This window comes from Cottoperca gobio, chromosome 17 (genome assembly GCF_900634415.1).
Source record: "Cottoperca gobio chromosome 17, fCotGob3.1, whole genome shotgun sequence".
Classification (NCBI taxonomy): Eukaryota; Metazoa; Chordata; class Actinopteri; order Perciformes; family Bovichtidae; genus Cottoperca; species Cottoperca gobio.
Window position 1 is genome coordinate 6,047,411 of NC_041371.1, and position 21,474 is coordinate 6,068,884.

A 21,474-nucleotide genomic window follows, 5' to 3' on the forward strand; every position below is an offset into this window, starting at 1 on the left:
CTGCACACCCTGTGCCCAAAAGCTCGTCGCTGATGCCAAGAAACATTGCGAAAAACAGCAAAATAAGAAGAACAGAGAAAATAGAGGCAGGGCAGGGTCTCTGTGGATACAGACGCCACCACACGTTTCTCTTGGGTCATAAATTCTAAAGGAGAGAGTTTCGTTTTTTATATGAGTCTATACATTGTTTTTCAGGAAAATGCTGCGTATTATATCTTTAAATTGCACATTGATTAATCTCCATCCGTACACACTGCATTGTTTTTGCTACAGTGCATATATCCAGTATAATCCAGAACTCTATGAGAAGTGAAAATGTATTCAGGAAGGCCATAGCAGATAGTCAGCATGCATATCAGGAGTATTGTTTTCATACATATCCAACCCAAACTCCAAAAGCATTTGTTCAGTCAATCAGAGTGTAATGTCAAAACAACACTGTATACTCTGGAATCAACATAACAAAAGGATGCAGACAGGATATCTGCCTGAGAAAAACCTCCCACTGTTACCAAATAACACAAAAGATATACCTCCATAAAGCACTGATTTGAAGCGGCATCGAGGCAGATCGACTTTCTTTGTAGTTTTGCAGCTCTTTGAAAGAGTTTATGTGTACTGTGTGGGGGTGTGTGTGTGTGTATGTGTGTGTGTGTGTGTGTGTGTGTGTGTGTGTGTGTGTGTGTGTGTGTGTGTGTGTGTGTGTGTGTGTGTGTGTGTGTGTGTATGTGTGTTATCATAGTGTCAGCAGAGTGTGTTTGATTATAGCAAAGACCTGATCAAACAGTGCACATGAAAGAGTCAACACCTCTCTCGGCCTTGGAATAACATGCATGCAGACAATGACAAATAAACACCACACACACACACACACACACACACACACACACACACACACACACACATACACACACACACAGTTTGTGTTTTTCCTGAGCTACACACACTGGTCTTCTGCGTGGGTTGCAAACTGTCCTGACTGTGGTATTCACGTATCCGTGTACTTACATGGCCATTTCAAACTGATCCAGCCACTTCTTCTTCAGCTCTCTGGTCTTAAAAAAGAGCTCAAAGCCCGTGTGCCCCTGCTGGTGAGTCACGTAGAACCCGTAGCACCACTGTGGAGGTGAGGAAGAAGATAGGAATCAAACTCAATGCATTTTTCTCATGAATGCATATGTACATTTGCAAAAAATAATGTGCATAGAAGAGAAACTACAGTCGCTGCATTTCTACTGTATCTCACAGAATGTACACTTTAAATGGTGGGTGGCAGAGTAGCTCAAAAACACAAACCGAGTTCAAACTGAACTGTCTCTCTTTTTAAAGTTTGTTTCAATACCGGAGGAAGTCTCCAGAGCTAAAAGGATTCTGTGTGGCTGTTAAAAATCGCTAAATATGTAAAATATATCCAAAAACATGTGAAGTGCATTGATGCCGTCTGACCACCGCACTCACAGATCCACCAAGAGGGAGTCGGCTGCTGCTTTTTCTTTTGTCAAGCGAGCATCAGCAATAAGAGTTTAACCAGAATTTCGCCCCAAAGAGGATTTACACTGTGATGACAGTGAGGCTGCTGATCTGACTCAGAGGAACCAAACACGCCATTCGATCTTTCTTTTCCAAATACAACCTAGATTTTAAAAACACTATCTACTACAGTTGCAAAATGTCTCTAACTATGGTGTTATTTTTTATCAATTTTAGAAAACTCTTGGTGTAAAATGTAACTAATGCTCGTTTTCTCTTCTGCAACACATTTACAGCTTGGCACGCTCTTCAAACGCTGGCCACCAAATATCTACTACCACTGCAGCACTTAACATGTTAAATGCCTTACCCATGGGCATATTTGGGGAAAAAATGTCAATCAATTCCCAAACCTCTCAGTTTTTGTCACCCTAATCTGTTCCAGCTCGTTGTGTCGTATGTAATAAGAGGAGAAGTGGTTGGGTTTACCCGTCAGTGATTGGCCAGCCTTCCAAAGTCCTGAGTGTTTAGAGCTCAGCTGAGTGTTAAATCATTGATGACTGTGTGGGTGCTCAGTGGCACCACAATCACACTCTGAAGTTTCATTTAGTAGAAAATGATATATAGCTATAAGCAGCCTTGGAGGACTGCACACATTCATCACCTGACATTAGCATCTCTGTCCTGCGGTGTGTGTTTGCGAGTGTGTGTTGAGATTGATGTAGGTACACAGTATCTGTACGTCTGTGGATATTTGTCTTTGTTTCTTTGTTACAAATGACTTCTTACACCTCTCTGTGTCCTTTTAATGCAGCAAAACGTTGGATTAAGACACGTCCGAGCTAAATGACCCCGTTTTGTGTCGTTATACGTTTAGTACAACATTGTTCATTTAGAAAATATGCTCGAGGGCAACCCTGGATAATGCAAACCGCACACATAACCCTCAAAAACAAATCGACACCATGACCACACTTGTTATATACCAATCACCGCCGTACACACAAACAGACACACACATATCATGATTGCACAATAGAGTAAATGAGGATGATAATGGAGTCAATTTGATAAAAAACCACAGAACCATCCCATTCTGGCAAGCTGTCAGTTTCACATTAGCAATCAGCACCAGAGTGCGAAGACACCATCTGTGGGCATACATCAACAAGACATCAACAAGTCCCCTCCACTACGATACGGCCTGCAAGTGTTCCCACAGGGAGGAAGAATAGCATACCGTGTATAAACTGTGTGTGGGGACTGACGTGACACCAGAAAGGGAGAGAATATCATTCTAGATTACTCTAGTTTGGCATCTTTTTGTTGTTGTTTTTAGCAGGATTACAGAACGAATACAGGACCGATTTTCATGAAACTGGGCGTAAGGGTGTATCATGAGCCAAGGAAGAAACCATCACATTTTGGAGAGGATCTAAATCACGAGGCGGATACACGCATTACTTTTCATTTATGGAAATGGCCTTGGCGGAGGTCTGCGCACTTTGAGTGCCCTTCTAGTTTTAGCAATAAAATGTGCAGCCGAACAGATGTTCAATAGCAAGATTTCTGTAAAACTAATCAAAAATGTGAGGCAGATTGAATATTCAATTCATTCTAATATCCAATGCAATGTAAAGAGTCCAAATACTGATATACAAGCGCAGCATCCGTGTTATTACATGTACAGAAGTATATTGTGTTGTCGGAGCCGACTGACCTTTTTACCCTCCCTGTCCGTGGTGGGGTTGTTGGTGATCTTGAAGTAGTTTAGGTCGAGTATGTCCTTCATCTCATAGTTGTCTCCTCTTCTCTTGCATACAATGACAGCCACATCAAATAGAAAGATGTGTCTGGAAATAAGACATAATGTTATATACCTTCATCAGACATTGTTGGTTCTTATTTCTTCTCCAGGACAAGGATGTTGAAATAGAACAACCTGTCCTGTTTCCTCTTGTCAACACTGGAGACCATGCGCACTTCTCCGTCACCTTTCGGTCGACCGTAGATGATTAAAGGCTCATTCTGAAAGCAAAAATAAGGTTAGAAGGGTTCAAATGAATATAAAATATGTATGAATTATGAATGAAATAAATGCATTTCGAATGAATGAATGAATAAGTAACCCATTCTAGCCAAGAGCATAATAGTAAAATAGTTCAAACGTGTTCAAATGCGTCACTAGGGACACATCTCCAGCATTAACCATCAGTGTCTCTCAGCTACTTTAAATATAACCCAGATATCCACCATAACAACATTACTGCTGCTCGTCTTTCCATCTAAACGGATGCACATTGAAGTATTCCCAGTTAAATATCATATCATTTCTGGCACCTTCAGTATCAGCAGACTCTTGTTATCACCGATGACATTCACTCAATTCACCGATTGTGTTCAATCAAGAGAAGGAGAAGGTCTTCTTAACCTGACAAGCTCTCTCGCTCATAATGATGATGCTCCTGCTGCTGGTTACACTTGCTACTGGTTCTGTATGCTGATTTCTTTCTTCACCATCCTATCTCATCCTGTTCCACTTTCTTATTGCCACATGTTCTGTGATAACATCTCTTTCCTTATGTATGAGGTGTATTCCATATATTTCACCTTACATATGATATCCGTGACGATGAGTTTACGCCACTGTGTTACATGCTGAAACCTACGGCGTCAGAGTGTCCTCATTGAGCCCTTTAACTGGTTTAGTGCTACAACTAACAATTATTTGTATTATTGATTAATTTCCCCACAAAATTACAATATTATACAATTATTAAATAAGCTAGTATAGCATATTATTCAAATATAATGTTATCTTAAATAATAATAATAATAATTCTGATAATGGAAAAAGAAAAATTGAAAGAAATAGCATATAATATCACAAAAAAAAGATATTGTGATATTTTGCACTTTGCTGCTGGTAGTTATAGAAGAAGATTTTTGATTTACCAGGTTTTCAATAGACCTCTGGTATTGGTCGATCTCCCTTATAGTTTCATTATCTCTCTTCACCTCGTTGACAAACTGAGCCAGGTCCTGGGCAACACGGACACACACACACACACACACACACACACACACACACACACACACACACACACACACACACACACACACACAAATGCACACATCATTAGTTGGGTTAGTTCATTATGGAGGAAGTGAAATATGTCATGTAGGGTGATTTCTTTGCTTCTGTAATCTGAGAACGCACTCCATGTAAATATTCTAAGTATGATGAAGCTTTGAATTTCCTGTATTCGTGTCCTCAGATCAGCTGCCCATCAGGCTCTGGCTCCCTTCAGGACTGTAAAAGTGAAGCGCTTACTAATGTAATATAAATGTAACTTTTATCAATTCACATCCATTTGATGCAGAGAAGCATGAGTGGTTTATGACTTCTTCTTTTGTCATCTAATAAAAGTTGAGTCTGTTTCTTCTAAATCCGCCTGCTATTGGTAACAAGCTGAAATCACAGTGATTAGGGATCATTTAGAATAAGCACTGCACTTACTTTCATGGCATCAAGTGCAATCTTCAAGTTGCTCTTGTCAGCCGCGTCGTGAGTGTGTTTCACGAGCTCCTGTTAGAGGAAGACAATCACGCAAACACATTGAACATGGCTTATTGATTTCATGATAAAGATTACTTTTAAATGTCACCGTGTAGTTTTCATAACAAAATAAACCTTTTTTATGCCGATCGGAAGAGAGACAATTTCATTAAATTAATCTTATTTAGTGGAAGAAATAGGGGGCTTCCTAGGTGAAGATTGACAAATATGATTCAGTGAATACCATAATTAAATGTATTAATAATAAGGAAAAAAGAAAAGAAAAAAATAGAAAAAGAAAAAAAAGAAAAGAAAGAAAAAAAAAAGAAAAGAAAAATAGAAATAATAATAATAAGAAGAATGTATTATTATTAATAATAATAATAATAATAATAATAATAATAATAATAATAATAATAATAATAATAATAAAAATAAAAATAAAGCTAAATAGATATGTAGTTACGTTGCAGGATACGATTTAAACTTGCAAAACATGTGATGAGTATGTAAAATGTGCCCACTACAACCAGCTACCACATGAAGATGCTGCTTACACGTTAGTGGATCAGTAATAATCAAATTATAAAATATATAACATTAAAACACTTGTTGAACACAATGTTTTTCACAGTGTGGTATTTTTAAATAAACGATCTGAATACTTACTTTGATTTATGTTTTTAAACAAAAACGAAGGTTGGCACATGTGCTTCAGCAGTGTAATAATTCATTTATAATAAACTGCAGATAAAAACAGCTCGATAATTAGAATTTAATTAACAAAACATGTATAAATTCATGAAACTGTTTATAGAAATACAGTCAAATATCATGGTATTGCCAGGCAGGAATAAAAAGAAAAAGGGATCTTCTGACCACATCATCCTGCCAACACCCACACATATGTCAGTTTTATTAATCAAAACATGAGCGTAACCTGCACACACATGGCACCATGTAGACGACTTTACCGTCAAAACAGCGAAAAAGATATCAGACAAATAAGCTTATGCTAGTCCCGACAGACATTTCCACGGCAAATACAATTACATATCGTAAAATAATTCTGAAGCAGTTTTTCTTTTAAATATATATTTTTTGTTGCAGCAAACATTTGATTTTTGCTTAAATCTGGACAGATGCTGCATGTTAATGACATGCTGCCAATACTCTTTTTACTTGTTTAACATTGATGTGTACAGAAGAGAATGATATTGATCAAATTAAAGCAACATGTACACACATATATATCTGATATACGGTACGAGGTGGGTGCAATCACTTCATTACGTCTCTAATGACATTACAACATGAAGAGGTATTCCTCCTCAGAGCTGCTTCCTTGCTGAGCTGTATCCACTCTCACTTCATTTCACCGCTTCGTCTTCCCTTTCTATCCTTTTACCCACTTTCCAAAGTCTCTCCTCAGGGGGCGGCGGAGAACACTCGGGATCACCACCATTTACCACGTTGGCCTTTACCCTCCAAAACAATTTAAAACAGCTCTCTGCTCATCGTCCTCGTCTCTCCTGCCAGCTATAGTCTGACCTCTGATTCTTACTAATCAGGGCAGACGGTGTCACACAGCAGTCAGTGCAATTGGGGGGGGAGATCTTTTTTTTTTTTTAATCAAAGACATTACATTATGTAACTTCATTCATTCACCGTACCTTCTTTGAGAGATGTGAGATACAAAGAGTAAAACCAAAATGCTTTGCCGAAAGAGATGGGGGGGGTTTTTTTGCAACGTGAATCTGCTTGTATGTGTTAAGGGAGGCAAACTAGAAGCAACGTTGTGGAGAATGTCGCCCTCAAGTGGCCACTTTGTTTCTGAAAGAGAACATCATAGGCCTACGAACCCCCTCAGAGGAGTAAAGCTTGTTATCGAAAAGATTAATACAATTAAATTGGCATGTATGTGATATCCTTAGAGAAGGCTGAAAGTTTGAATCCCTGCAGTAGTAAAAGTAAAAATCTGGGCAACGTTGATACTTGTTCCTGCCTCAACAACTACTGTTGTCGTCAGGAATGTCAGGAATAAACCGATTTCTTTTAACAACTGAGCAGACCCTCATGTGTCCTGTGGTTTGACACTACAGCTTTAAATGAGTGGAGTCGGACTTCCCTACCTGAAGAAGCAGATGGTACTTCAGGACTCTCTGCATCGGGACAACCAGCAGGTCTCTCAGTGTAAACCTCCCATTGTTGGCCCTCTTTGAGCACTCCTGCAACAAATACAATACACACCATTTTACACCTATATTATCTTATATGTACTTATATTTAAAATGTAACACATACAATCAGCAGTATGGTAAAGTGTTTCAAATGTGTTAAAGCTGGAGAAAAGAATGAATGTATTATATGTGTAATGCACAAGATAACCACTAGGGGTTGCAGGACAAACTGTATCACATGGAGGTGTGTGTGTGTGTGTGTGTGTGTGTGTGTGTGTGTGTGTGTGTGTGTGTGTGTGTGTGTTATTCAGGTGTCTCACCTCCAGCTTTAGACGAACATCCTCTTTCTCTTTGCAAATGAGGTCTAACACGGCGATGGCGATCTCCACCTGACTGCAGTACATCCCATAAATGAGCAGTCTACAATTCAGAGGACAGACAGAGGAGTCACTGATGAGCGGTGAAATGGACAGCGAGTGTGTGTGTGTGTGTGTGTGTAAGATAGCCCGTTAGTGTAACTCGTTATATTTTGCGACCGTGTTGCTTGTGACACAGATGGTATCCAGTGACTCTCTGATACGGAGAGAATCATCTCCACTACATCACGATGTAGAAAGAAACACTTCCTGTAATGTGTGAACTTCATTTTGTTGTATTGAAATAGAACAAACTGTATCAAATCTGAGCCATTTCGACAAACACATAACATGTAGATGCTTATATAACTCTCTTTGCAACTTACAGCCTCCTTGAAACCCAACATTACATTTAAATGAAAGGTAATTACGAATACCTTTCTTTGTAGCTGATGAAAATCTGGTATAGATTTAAGGCGTTTTTGTTTAAGATGGAGTCCTGCACGTCGACCATCAGGCTCTTGTGAACTTTAACCAGGTCCTGCGTTAGAGAAAGAAGACTTCCGTATCTGGACATAAACATTTTATTTCCACGTCATGCGTCGAGGAAGGAAACTTGAGGAATTTACCGGAATGTTGACAAAAACTTTGTCAATTTCAGCCGCAGAGAAAAATGTCCTCAGAGGATTCAGGAAATACTGGAGGAAGACAGAATCAACAAAAACCTGAATGAAACTTCCTGCACATTATTTAACAGGAATCAATAATATGAAAGGTCATTTGTAATATTAATAACAGCTGAGGGGCATATATACTGAAACTAATAACATGCATTAGATGTCAGATAACAGGGTCACAGCAGGGCAAGTTAGAGAAATGATAACTGGAAATGTCCTTGAAATTCTCCTTTTAAATGGCATTTAAAATAATACAAATTGCTAAATATAATTATTTTTCCACAGACTTTATGGTTAACAATGAGTGAGACGACTCTGTCCACTGATCACGAATCAATAATGTGTAAAAAATGGCATCAGATTTATGAATTTGACACAAAGAAGACCACGTGCTCGTCATGTAACAATACATAAACTCATTTCGCTATAGAACAGCGGGACGTTTGTGTACCTTCTCGATGGACTCCAGGGTCTCTGTGTATTTCTCCTCCGTCTGTTTGATCTCTGTGAGGCAGCAGCTGCGGACATCCACCTCCACCTGCTTCTAGAGAGACGCGCGGCTCAGAAAGTGCTGCTCAGTGTATTCAGAACATGCAATCAGAATACTAAAAGTGAATCTCTGTATTCACATCAAATCACAAACAAAGTTTTTCTTCGTTCAAACACAGTATTTTTACGGAGAAAGTATTTTTGAAAGCAGCATGTGCACACTTCCTCCTGCGTGCATCACACACGGCAATAAGGTGCAGCAGGAGGCTGATGACGAGATGGTCGGTCCACATCCCTCCGTGCTCACAGCTGAGTGCCACCCCTGTGTCAAACATGAATCAGGGAATAGGAAGAGTTTCCCTGCGGTTTGCATGGCGTCGATATTCTGTGTCTAAGAAGACTTATTGTTGCTTCCTTCTGTAAACTTTAACAGCTGTAGCGGTGTATCGTTTAGTTTTTGCTTCAATATGCAGATTAATAAGTATTACACGTGAGCTGTCCAGATGTGATATACTTTTAATTATACTTGTATTTGTAGTGTATTTTAGTTCTGTGTCTGTTATAGATGAAGCTTCCCAACAGCATAACCATCAGCTCCACCTCCACTGGATACAATATTAAAATTCTGCTGACATCCTAATGCATCAATAATATGGTACATATAATAATACAGCACTCTGAGAGGGGCCGTGTTGCATAATGAGCACTTTTTGCTGATCATACTTCTGTACCTTAATTAAAGTAAAGTACTATGTAAGTATTAGTATTAAGCAAAGTAAGTATTGGTACCCTTTATTTAAGTAAAGAGTCTCTTTACTGTCTAACAACATCCAACCCTGAGGTGTGTGTGTGTGTGTGTGTGTGTGTGTGTGTGTGTGTGTGTGTGTGTGTGTGTGTGTGTGTGTGGTACCAATGGGGGATGCAGCTCAGTCCTCATGAGGTCTTCATAGATCTCTCCACCAGCATAGTCTTCTTCCAGCCCGTAGACCGCTGCATACAAGTCATCCTCGTCCTCGGGGGCATTCTCACTATCACACACACACACACACACACACACACACACACACACACACACACACACACACACACACACACACACACATTAACATCTCTAAAATGTGTTGATTATCTGCCATGAATTACTTCTTACATTGTGTAAGGCTCGGGGCATAATAGCTTACATGCAATATTAAACAGTAAGAAATATACAAAAGGCAACACTTACTGCATGTAAGTGAATACAAAATGTTTTTCTATGATAAATGATATGATATAAATAATGATATGATAAAAACATTATGGTAATGCAATAATACATTATGCACGAGTGAAAGGAAACATGCTCTCTGATGTCACATGAAAACAACACATATATTGTATTTGTTCTATACATAGTTGATACCTCTTATTTGTATTTTATCTATCAATCAAACTGTCAACAGACGCATCCAGAACCCTGAAGTGGGTGGTATGCAAGCACTCAGCAAAGAAATGCATAATTACTCATTGGTTCCCTCTGACAGTTACAGAGACACGGAGCCAAACCTTTTACCAAAACATGGGGGAGTCCGGACCCCCGGAGAGCAGGGATGATGAGCAGAGCCGCTTCTGCTACAGAGAGAAATAATCATGTTCTATCAACAGCAGTAATGGCCCCGCAGAGAGGAGCCTCATACATACTCAATCAAGTCTTCCAGATTATTGTAAATGTCCTCGTCTTTTAGGCTCTCCTCTGTTGGAAACGGCCTGGAAACGACAGCAAAGCAGTGACAGGCTCAGCGTTTAACAGACAAATCACTGTGAAGAAACTACAAATCGATGAGGAAACTAACGTTTGATGTATCCAAACGCTTTACAAGATATGCTTTTGTACAGAAGAAAAGGACACACATAGGTTACAACTAGCTCATTTATCAGTGCAGCGATTAGTGGCACAAACCAAATGTCATTAAGATGGATAAATCAGCAAATTCTCACATTCAGTGGATGCCGAAAGATTATTAAAGATGCCAAAATAAAAACATACAGACCACATTAAGACAATTCCACAGGATGCAAACATAAAACATCATTTCTAGTGACAAAGTCAAACACCTGGTAAAACAGGAAACTAATGTTGGAGGTTGGAGGGCACATTTTTCTAAATGTGTAAGCATATTCTTCCAGGAAACCTTGGATAGCTTTATGAAATAATATGAGGTAACTTACTTGAATCCTGCTTGCTGTGCAGTCGCTGTGTAGGAGAGCTTGGATAGAGTGTCCATAACCTGGTGAATAAAAGGTGTGTTCATTCATATTCTTTTAATCAGAGTGAGACACACACAGACAGAGCGGGAGAGGAGAGAGACTGCAATGCTAATGAATAAACACACTAACAACAACGCACTAACAACTAGCTACCGCATAGGAAACATGTGTAACACCGTAACACCTGTTTAGCATCCATCTGCTAAACACACAACAATAAGCATTACTATTTTAGCTAGCAACAACACATTCCTTTACCAAAATAAGACAAGAATTTGACTCACTTGCAGACCATAAAAGTCAGTGTGTGCCATGGTAGCAGCAAATTATAGCCTGAGTGAAAACCAGCAGAACACCACATGAAACTTTACGGAGCTCCTTCAAAGTCTGCAGCTCTTCTAAACCCAGACCTGAAATATTGCTAAAGTGCAACCGTTTCTCTCCCAGGCAGACACTGAGAGACTAATGCATGCCTTTATTACTAGCAGGCTTGATTACTGCAATGCTCTACTTCCTAGATCACTCAGGTCCTCTGACACTGGCCTTTAAATTATTCCCAGGGTGAGGACAAAGACATACAGGGAGGCGGAATTTAGTGTCTATAGTCTTCGCCTCTGGAATAGCCTGCAGAGAGAGCTGAGGGCATCACAATCTGTAAATAAGTGTATATAACACTGTGTGTCCATGTGTGTTGTGCAGTAATTTGTGAAGTTATTTAAATATTGTAAATTATGTTTTGCAAAATCTTTACTTAATCATTATTATGCCAATAAATAATATTCAGCAATACAGCAAGAGACGGGCAGAAGACAAACAGACAGAGACACGCAGGGTCTGCAGGAAATGGTCACGCTACCTCAGAATCTCACACCTTTGCATCAGAGTTTGTGTCTGCGTTTGTGTGTGTGTGTGTGTGTGTGTGTGTGTGTGTGTGTGTGTGTGTGTGTGTGTGTGTGTGCGAGAGACACAGAGAGTGTGTGGTGGTGGGAGTGTTTGCTACATGCTGCTTAAAAATATAAAAGATTCTAACTTTTGACCTTTAAAACATACAGCTAATGCATGTACTGTACACTAGTTGAACATTTCTGTCTGAAGTCTGAAATGATCTCAAATGAAACTGGAGAACAGAACTGATTTTAGTCTTTGCTATACGTATCATTAGTGTTGTTCCTTTATCAGGGCTTGTAAAAAGAATCCAAGCTGATGGATGGATGATGGAACATACAGTTTCGACAGTTCAAACAGTGCCGTCAGTAGATGCTACGGGAGAAATGTGTGTTTGATCAAGATGATAAAGTAAAAATCCCGTTTGCATTGAGAAGATTGTGCAACGTGTATTTTCAAATTTAAATTCATGCTTCTATCTCCAACAAATGCCCAGATTAACTTTATAATTTCTCTGGTTGGTGTGAAGAAGTTTCAAATAACAACACTGCTGGATACGGTTAAACACATAGTTAATGGGGTTTAACAGCTGTTCTATCTCCGTCTCCTCTTCCTGTGTGAGTGAGAGCTGTGGCTTTGGCTGAACCCAGGTGTGCTTGTGACCTGAAAGAGTCTTGTTTGTAGTGTAAGAGACCAGCTTTAAAACTGCAAAGGAACTACTTTCTATCTATTTACAGCACTCCAAACTATGTCTTTCCTGCAACGAAACATTTGAAGTTGATTTCACTTGTTTGAAATGTGGTGTTGTGTACTTGCGACTCTAATATTTCGTTTTGTATTAATATTCCACAACTAGATACAGAAAAGCACTCTGGTCCTAAAAATGTCCCATTTAGTCAGTTGATTCAAGAAAATGATCCGCGTTAGAAGCTCCATTGTCTTTAGCGTTATGTCTTAGGGCATAGGTCTTCAACAGGGGGGTTCGCGGAGGTACTTCAGGGGGGTCGCGAAAATGTTTGTAGATAAAGCTATTAAAAAATATTTTTTTTTGCATTCCCTCCTCCGCTGTAGGAAAACTTAAGAGGAAAAAGTAGAATTGCAGTTCCTAAAGAGAGACGGAAGAACACATACAGGAAGAACCCATACAGGAAGAACCCATACAGGAAGAACACATACAGGAAGAACCCATACAGGAAGAACCCATACAGGAAGAACACATACAGGAAGAACCCATACAGGAAGAACCCATACAGGAAGAACACATACAGGAAGAACTCATACAGGAAGAACCCATACAGGAAGAACACATACAGGAAGAACACATACAGGAAGAACCCATACAGGAAGAACACATACAGGAAGAACCCATACAGGAAGAACCCATACAAGAAGAACCCATACAGGAAGAACCCATACAGGAAGAACCCATACAGGAAGAACCCATACAAGAAGAACACATACAGGAAGAACCCATACAGGTACACTTGAAACATGTTTTAAATTAAATTTCCTTTGTGTAATGAATTGTAAATCCTTCTAGGCTAACAAGTCGTTCTCACATCTGACATGTCTGATGATAGTTTAGGCCACACACACACACAAGTGTTGAGAGGCAAAGCCACAAGCTGATCTGAAGTCCAGCCGTCATGGTGAGTGTGGCCTGTTTACAGAGCGTAGCTTAAATCTCTAGAGCACCATGAAAAGAAAAGACACCATAAAGGAAGGAAAGTTGTGCATGTCTGACTCTGTTTGTTTGTTTGAATCTAAATTATACTACCAGTAGTATTTACACATAGGTTAACATCTAATAGGGTCTTACAGCAAATTAAAAAGGCCACCTGTTGGTTTCATCAGTAGAAAAAAAAGACCAGGCGACCAAAGGAGACGCAAGGACAAAAACAAAGCTATAATGTTTTAATTAGTGAGTTTAAGAGGACAGGTGGATTTTGTTACCTCCAGACGGAGCCATGCTAGCTGTTTCCCGTCTTTATGCTAAGCTAATCATTTTCATTATCACTGCCCTTCTTGAATTTAGTAAGTGAGCATTTTGCTTCTACAATCAAGGTTGGCATAATTTTATGTTGAGAGAAGAAGTAAACACATTTCTGGCCTCCAGGCTGCTGCATGCAGTCAGCGTGGCTGCCCGGGGTGATGCCTGTAGTAACTCAGCAGAGGAATGTAGGTTAGAGAGCTCTCATTAGATATTCAGTGGACTAATGCTCAGTCTACGGCCAGAGTTGGCACAACTCAACCCGTGTGGATTAGACTGGCTGAGATTTGAGATGTTCTCTTTTTGGATGTTTTCTGGAAAATAGGAAAGAGATTGAGCATTTCTTGTTTGGCTTTACAACCCTTCCTGGAGCCGATCCAACCCAATCGCTGAACCTGCAGACATCCGTATTTTTAACTGAATACTAACTTAATGAGGAAAAAAAAAAAAAAAAAAAGATGCGGCACAACCCCCTCCGGAAGCTTGTTTTTGTTTGATGGGACAACCCTTGAACATGACTGAGATTACGCAGCCTAGCTTGGATGTACTGTACATATTTGCAGGCAGCACCTCCCCTGCGGGATTATCAGCAGCCAGATTAACTGGAAGCTTCTTTAGAACACAACACACTGAAGTGAAAGAAAAGAGAGTCTGTGTGGGGAAACTGCACGCAGTATATGCAACCCCTCACACTTACTGTATGGAGAGAACCAATGACCAATGTCTGTTCGTCGCAGGGAAATTAATTAACATTTTTAATCATGTATAATATACCTGACTAAAAAGGACTTTGATAAACCTTTTTGCCTGGGGAACATTTCTTTTAATTGTTGTTTGTTCACACATTACCAACCTGGAGTTCTCAAACCGCCGGCAATACTGTGGAAATCATTTAAAAAGAGATGCTCGAAGAAAATAATTGAATTTATAAGAAGAAAATATTGTACATAAGAGAACCCTTTTCGAAACTATGCTTTTATAGACTTAATGTGTTTTAGATGTGTTTTAAAAATAAATATATGCAGCTCAGATTAATACAAAGTAAAATACATTCAGAAACAAATCGTATCATATTTCCCCGTGGATAACCCAGAGATTATTTAGACGACTCATAATGTTATGCACCGAATGCACTGAACTAAGGAACTAAGCAGGTTCAAGGTGAGTGTGCTTCCTTCAGTGAAATGAGGCCCCTGTGATGCAAGCGAGAGTCTGCGGAGCGGCGAGGAGGAGCGCTCTACAAACCCACTGACCTGGTAACACTGTGTACTCACACTGAAACCAGCTCCCACAATAACGCAGCAATAAAAAAACAAGTCAACCAATCCCTTTACAAGCGCACCACAAAAATGCAAGACCAGGCAATGCATGGACACATTGAAACTCTCTCACACACACACACACACACACACACACACACACACACACTCATAAATGCATCAGAGTGGCTCTATGTCACATGGGTCTTGTGCATTCTTCAGAGTAATCGGAATGTGTGACTGGATGTCGGATATAATAACATTTTTATAATGTTCAGATGATGAGAATTCACTTAATGTTCATTTCTAATGCAGATTTCACATAATATTTATACGGTATTTTTTCTCAATGAAAAATATTACTTAATATTTTGTTAATAAAGTTGTTTTCACCTTTGCATAATTGCAGGTGTAAAATAAGGCTTTGATGCACTTTGATTTTTTTTTTATGCAAAAAGAGATTTGACAAAACAACAGTAATTTGTTGTTTTGCAAACTATAACAGAGTCTTGATTATTGTTTCCAACCATAACATCTGCACATTGGAGACAAATGTCAAACGCACAATCGATTAGACAGACGGCATAATCACTGAACTGTAACAGATGTAACACGTGACTTTAACATTTAATTTCCTTGTAAAAACAACTTGTAAAAGCGTTAGCTCCTGTAAAGCTTAAAGACTTTCATAAATCATTGCAAATAGAGAAGAAGGAAGCCCGAAGAGGGAAAGGAGAACAGAATGCGTTGCACGTAGAACATCATCAGAGGTGAAGACACGGTTTCATCGTGTTGTGACCGAAAAAAACAGAATGATGGATGAGGGTGTTACCTTTCCAAAGTCTCGAACGTCGAAGAGATCGAAGGCTTCAAATAAATTACTTTTCCTCATCCCAAACCCTTCACAGCAAGACGTCAGGAATGTGCGGATGTTCTTCAAGCACAGGAACTGCGAAGGCAAAAAGATTGACACTGAATTTAGTATCCCTTGTCGCCATAGAGCACTTTCTCAAGCATGTTTGTTAGAATCATGTTAGGGACTAAATGTTAATTGAATTTAATCATGATTCTAAGAATAACATCAATGGATCAGTTCCTCCAAATAACAAAAAAAAAGACAAATATGTTTAGTGGTACCTGGCCATGCAAAGAGTCTTTTATTTCTTTTTGCTGTAAATGAAAATGTGAAGGATTTCTGTACATTATTTCACCAAAAGGTAGAATTGTTTGGCTGCCACCACCTGAACCAGATGCAACATTAAAGGGAGTATTCACCCAATTTACAAGAGGTCCAATGTCTGATATTTCTCAATGCTCACATCATTTAAAAATGGCAAATAATACATTACAAAATGAACCTTAATAAACGTACGCTATGATACAAGCACAGAGAACTTAAAGATGCCTTTATAAAAGCAAAAGGCGATTCACACACACACACACACACACACACACACAAACTAAAAGGGAAAACGGTTGAGTGTACTGAAACCACTAAGCATGTGCTCTTTTGGTGTCACTTCCTATTAAGGATCCGTGTCTCAGTGGGAAGAGTGCAGTTAAACAACATTCACGCAGACAATGGTTAAGGGTTCAAGCTGTACAAATAGCACACCACGTAAAGACAAGTACACAAGCAGTAAGTAAGTAAGTACATGTGCACCGGCATTATTGTTCCCTTTTGCACATCACTACATTAGGAAGTGTGTATGTGATGATACGCAGAAAAAAAACCCAGATCTGATTCTTGAGAAAAGATAAAATCCTTTTTATCATATCAGCTCATCGTAGAGACGCCTGTAATCACGCCACTGTAATCACCTCCCCCGCCCCCCCCCACCTCGGGGCCCTGTTTGTCTGCGGAGGAAGTGCATGATGGCTTTGCACCACCACCAGCCTCGTACTCCTGATTACAGTCACAGCCCTGGTGCATATCCACTTTCTTCACATCTTCTTTGAGAATAAATACTGCACCCTTTGGCTTCACAGATGAAAAAGTATAAAGTCAGATTTTATTTTTAGAACTCTTGACATTTCTTATTATCATGTACGTGCTCAGATATATTGATGTGTAGCAGTATTGATTTCTGTCTGTCGCTCTCACTGTCTCTATGAAAAACAAAAGCAGAGATGATATTGAGCGTCTACGATCCGCACATAAGAATTCCTCCGTCACAGTCGGTGTTTTGCATTTGCACTGAGGCCTAACATACAGTATAATAACACACTGCACTCTCGTCCTCCAGCGCATTACCTTCATGCCCTTCTTTCCATTTCCAAGATCTTAGGTCAGCAGGGCGCAATGAAAGGGCCATTTAAAATCTGGAGCCCACTGACACACATGCTCGGCCATATTCAGATGGCCTACATCTGCAGGCTATGGCGTTCCATTGTTGGGGACGTTGGGACGTTTGCTTTCACTGTCTATTAAAAAGATAAGAGAGGAGTGGACGTGCACTGACGGAGCACATGAACAACGCTGCAGAGCACAATCTAATGCTCGCTTAGAAATGTATTTATTATGGAAGAAAGGATAAAAGGGTCATTTTGACTAAATGTCTCAATTTATTAATGTCAGTTTAAAATTTAAAAAGTGTTTCTTTGATTAAATCATTAAAAAGAAAACCTTGATATAATTCCATCTCTCGAAAACTAACGATGTGAAGTGCAGAAACAAATCTGTCGTTTTATTAATGGGTCTTTTGACCTTTATAGGTTAAGATGCCATAATGTTTGGAGATTACTTGAAACCAAACGTGTTCAGAGTAGATGATACATTTGTCACATTTATTCATAAAGCACAAAGATGATACATTGTGCGTCATACTTTCAAGAAGACCTGATAAATATCTAATCACCTGCTATGTCGCATGAATGAAATGAGTACAAGTCGGTGCACAGGAAGTCTTGTTCCTATAGTGACATATTGCACAAAGGCATGACACTTATAGTACTTTGAAAACCAAAAGCAGATTCAAGTTGACTTTACTCGCAGCTATAAGGAGATATATTCATGAAAACATCTGAGATATGCTTTTCACCACATTAAGATTTTATATTTTCTTTTGTTTTATTCAAACCAGTATTCACACTGAGATTTAAAAATCTCTTCTTGGCCATGATATAGTAAGATGATTATAAGTGTAAGAAATCACAAAGTCTCCTAATGGCTATCTACAAATGGCTTTAAACTCTGTTTCAGGCCAACTACAAGCTGCTGCACACAGTAAGAGCTCCCTAACAAATGGGTGGATCAAAGCCAGGATGTTATCAGGCCTCTCCAGTGACACAGGGAAGAATTAGCGAGGTTAAGTCTGGGACCATCCCTTTAGGTCTCATAGGCTGAGGGATGTCTGGCACACCCTCAGACACTCAAATAGAATTTAAATTGCTTAAAGTAAGATGTTTTAAATATATATACACATATAGAAATGTATACAATAAATCACTTTGGATCGATTATCATATTTAGAAGTAGATGGATGAATGTCTGATCTGTCTGAGGTCACTTTGTGGCCTTATTTTCTAAAATGTTTACATTGACACAGTTGTAAAGGAGAAAGGATGGCTTTATGTTCCCAAATTCTGGACGTAAAAAAATAATGTTTTAAAGATTTAAAATGATCATAAGCTTGCCTTATCCTTCAAATCCTCACTATTTACATTAAACTCTTAAGAACCCTGGAATAAGGCTTCTTTATCCAAATTAGTGTTGTAGCCTGCACATGTAACAAACATGGTATGTATGTCTACATTCTTTCGTGGAGGTGTGTTTAGAGACCTTATATTTACCAGCTTTATTCTTATCACCTTGTCATTTCTTGAAAAGCAGCTGTTTTGTGTCAGTCTACCTACTCACTTCATGCAAACCACAACACAGTTTACTGTCAGTGTTCATAAACAGAAGTGACACTGAGTTGTCTTATTCCACTACCAGAGCTAAATTGATTCTGGAGCACCTGATTATTTCGTAAATTAACTTACACTGACATGCAACACTACAGGTTTAATGTAATGGCATGGCTTTGCAGTTTTGCAGTTTCTCTGCACACGTTACTGCCACAATTAAGTTGCTTTTGAAAGCAGCTCTGAAATAAAAGAGTATACCTGTGACATCTGTGGCCTGAGATTGATCTCCTTCAGGTTGATAGTGTGAGGTCTCAAGTTGTTGAGCAGCTGGCACAGCAGCACCCCGTCCCGCAGGGTTTGCGCCAAGTCAAACACCTGCGCCGCGTCCGCAGTCACCCGGTGGTTCGCCGGCAGCACGTTGCAGCTGATCAGCCACATCGCACACTGCCTCCAATATTCCATTTTGTCGGAGAGCGGTGAAAACAGCAGGTTAGTACCAAATGTAAAAAACTTTGTCCCTATTTTAAGCCTGTGCACGGCATGATAACCGTCTGCTCGTCTCTCCTAACTCCAGCATCGCCTCTGGAGGACGGAGAGAGTGGCTGCAGCTTTTGAGCGCTGCACAGCTGTGGGGTAGGCTGCAATGAAACCCCCTCGGCTCGTGTGAACTTCCCCTTCCTTCTTCTGTGATAGCCTATTTCCACAGAGGTGGTCGGACAATAATTGTAAACCTAGATACTTCCCCTTACTTCTGATATGAGTTGCCAATGGATACACATTGTTTTACAACTTTATATACGAAGCTCCCTCCAGCAGTTGTCAGCAATTTAAACTATCATTCATACACTTTATATGGATGTTGGTTTCAGTTTATCTATCGGGATGCAACTAATTATTTACATTGTCAGTTAATCTATTATTTCAATTAATTCTGAATCAACTCTATTAATGAGAATCACATGTTCCAAACCCCATCTTTAAATTAGTGTATTGTCTGACCTGCAATCCAAAACAGGAACTTTATAATAATATAAATATAAAAAGATAAAATCCTCTCATTTGGGAAGTTGTAGCAAGCAATTGACAATTTGATTGATAAATGACAAGTTCATAAATGATCAACTGATTATTAAAGTTGTGTTTTTGTCAGTCGACTAAAGATTTCAGCACTGATTGTATCATTCACTTTCAGTGCATCTCTATTTATCCTATGAAAAACTGTGTGTTACAGTAATCCCTCACAGTCTCCCACTCCCAGTTGACATTCCATGTGGATTATAAACAGCTTTGACAGGTGACCATAGTCTGAGTTCTTTGTGAAGCTGTGATCTCTTATTCAATATAGTTTATATCTTGTGTTTCTATAAGTCCGATAGTAACTCCAACAGAGACAGGGCAGAGGACATCCTCCTGCTATGGGATTTGCTGTAGATCACTGTCATTAAGCCCATGACATAAACACAGGAAGGAAGCTGAGGGATCCCATCTTGTGTTACCCAAAGTGAGGGAGCCAGATGTTTCCTCAGACATTGACTCATAGCTTGTATAGTAGGTTAAGCAGGAAACCTTGGTTACTTAAAAGGTAACTGTGAAATAGGACAACTCAGTCAGTTCTTTTTGGGCTGCATAGGTCAGAAAACACAGGATTCAACAAGCCCTTCAGGTTTGTCTTCCCTTCTTATGTCACTTCCAGGCTCATTAGAATATACCGCCCCCTGCAGTTCCCCCAACTGCAGTTTGTCAAATAGCCACTTAAGGCTGGCTCCAAAAGGGAGTCGATCTCCAGAGACCTACCAACCCAAAAGGACACATCTGATAGTGTCAACAGTATCAGTTAATTTCTCTGAAAATAAATTAAGGGCAACAACCCATATTCATAATTGGTCAGTCTCTGCCATATGTTGGTTAATGCCCTTCTATAGGGGTAACACACATAAGAGAAGTCCTTGTAAAAAAAAACACCATGCAAAACCGACACTTAATCTAATGTCAGCATAGCATTCGCTGAAATCAGGCATGTTGTGAAATGTCGTGAAGCTGAAGTTAGATAAGAACTGGTTAATTGGACATTATTAACAGAAGGTAGGAATTGTGTAGCTATGACAGTAGCACGGAAGATAAATTAATGTGAAATGTATTTATTTAAATTACACTAATATATATTTTATATATAAACAATGATACAATAACTATGTATTATGTCAAAGTGGTTGATTGAAATAAGAAAAAACATTGTATACATACAAAATGAATGCTTACCTTGCTGGTGTATTTAGGCAAGTGTGTGCCATAACAGCTTTATAAAAAAACATGATTAGTTTGTGTTGCATTATCACCTTGCCCTATCTTGAAGAAGGTGAGAAGTTCTAGTTTTATTATTATTTCGTTTTGTGCAAATAGGCCTATATTGCATATTCCTAAATCAGTGCACATTGTTCAGAGAATGAGGAGGATTTCCAGCAACTCAAAGGCAAAAAAATTCAAATTAAATAATAATTAAGAAAATAATGAAA

The 21,474-nt window shown here is 39.2% G+C and overlaps 1 protein-coding gene across 4 annotated transcripts in view; it reads right to left on the reverse strand.

The window, feature by feature from the left end:
- Nucleotides 1-19,619, reverse strand: part of LOC115022807 (guanine nucleotide exchange factor VAV3-like) — a 42,174-nt gene extending 22,555 nt beyond the window's left edge. For 3 of the 4 annotated variants that reach the window (XR_003833957.1, XR_003833958.1, XM_029453904.1), the window contains exons 1-15: nucleotides 19,220-19,619; nucleotides 15,945-16,061; nucleotides 10,940-10,998; nucleotides 10,412-10,477; nucleotides 9,642-9,759; nucleotides 8,694-8,786; nucleotides 8,195-8,263; nucleotides 8,003-8,106; nucleotides 7,530-7,629; nucleotides 7,162-7,257; nucleotides 4,991-5,059; nucleotides 4,426-4,512; nucleotides 3,413-3,498; nucleotides 3,191-3,323; nucleotides 1,009-1,118 (exon numbers count right to left, since the gene is read on the reverse strand). Coding sequence is in view for 2 of the 4 variants with exons in the window: in XM_029453904.1 (XP_029309764.1) it covers nucleotides 1,009-1,118; nucleotides 3,191-3,323; nucleotides 3,413-3,498; nucleotides 4,426-4,512; nucleotides 4,991-5,059; nucleotides 7,162-7,257; nucleotides 7,530-7,629; nucleotides 8,003-8,106; nucleotides 8,195-8,263; nucleotides 8,694-8,786; nucleotides 9,642-9,759; nucleotides 10,412-10,477; nucleotides 10,940-10,998; nucleotides 15,945-16,061; nucleotides 19,220-19,423 (1,511 nt within the window). In the remaining 2 variants the exon portion in view is untranslated. The remainder of the gene's footprint in view (nucleotides 1-1,008; nucleotides 1,119-3,190; nucleotides 3,324-3,412; nucleotides 3,499-4,425; nucleotides 4,513-4,990; nucleotides 5,060-7,161; nucleotides 7,258-7,529; nucleotides 7,630-8,002; nucleotides 8,107-8,194; nucleotides 8,264-8,693; nucleotides 8,787-9,641; nucleotides 9,760-10,411; nucleotides 10,478-10,939; nucleotides 10,999-15,944; nucleotides 16,062-19,219) is intronic. The other variant, XM_029453905.1, reaches the window with a different exon arrangement.
- Between the last annotated feature and the right edge of the window lie 1,855 nt (nucleotides 19,620-21,474).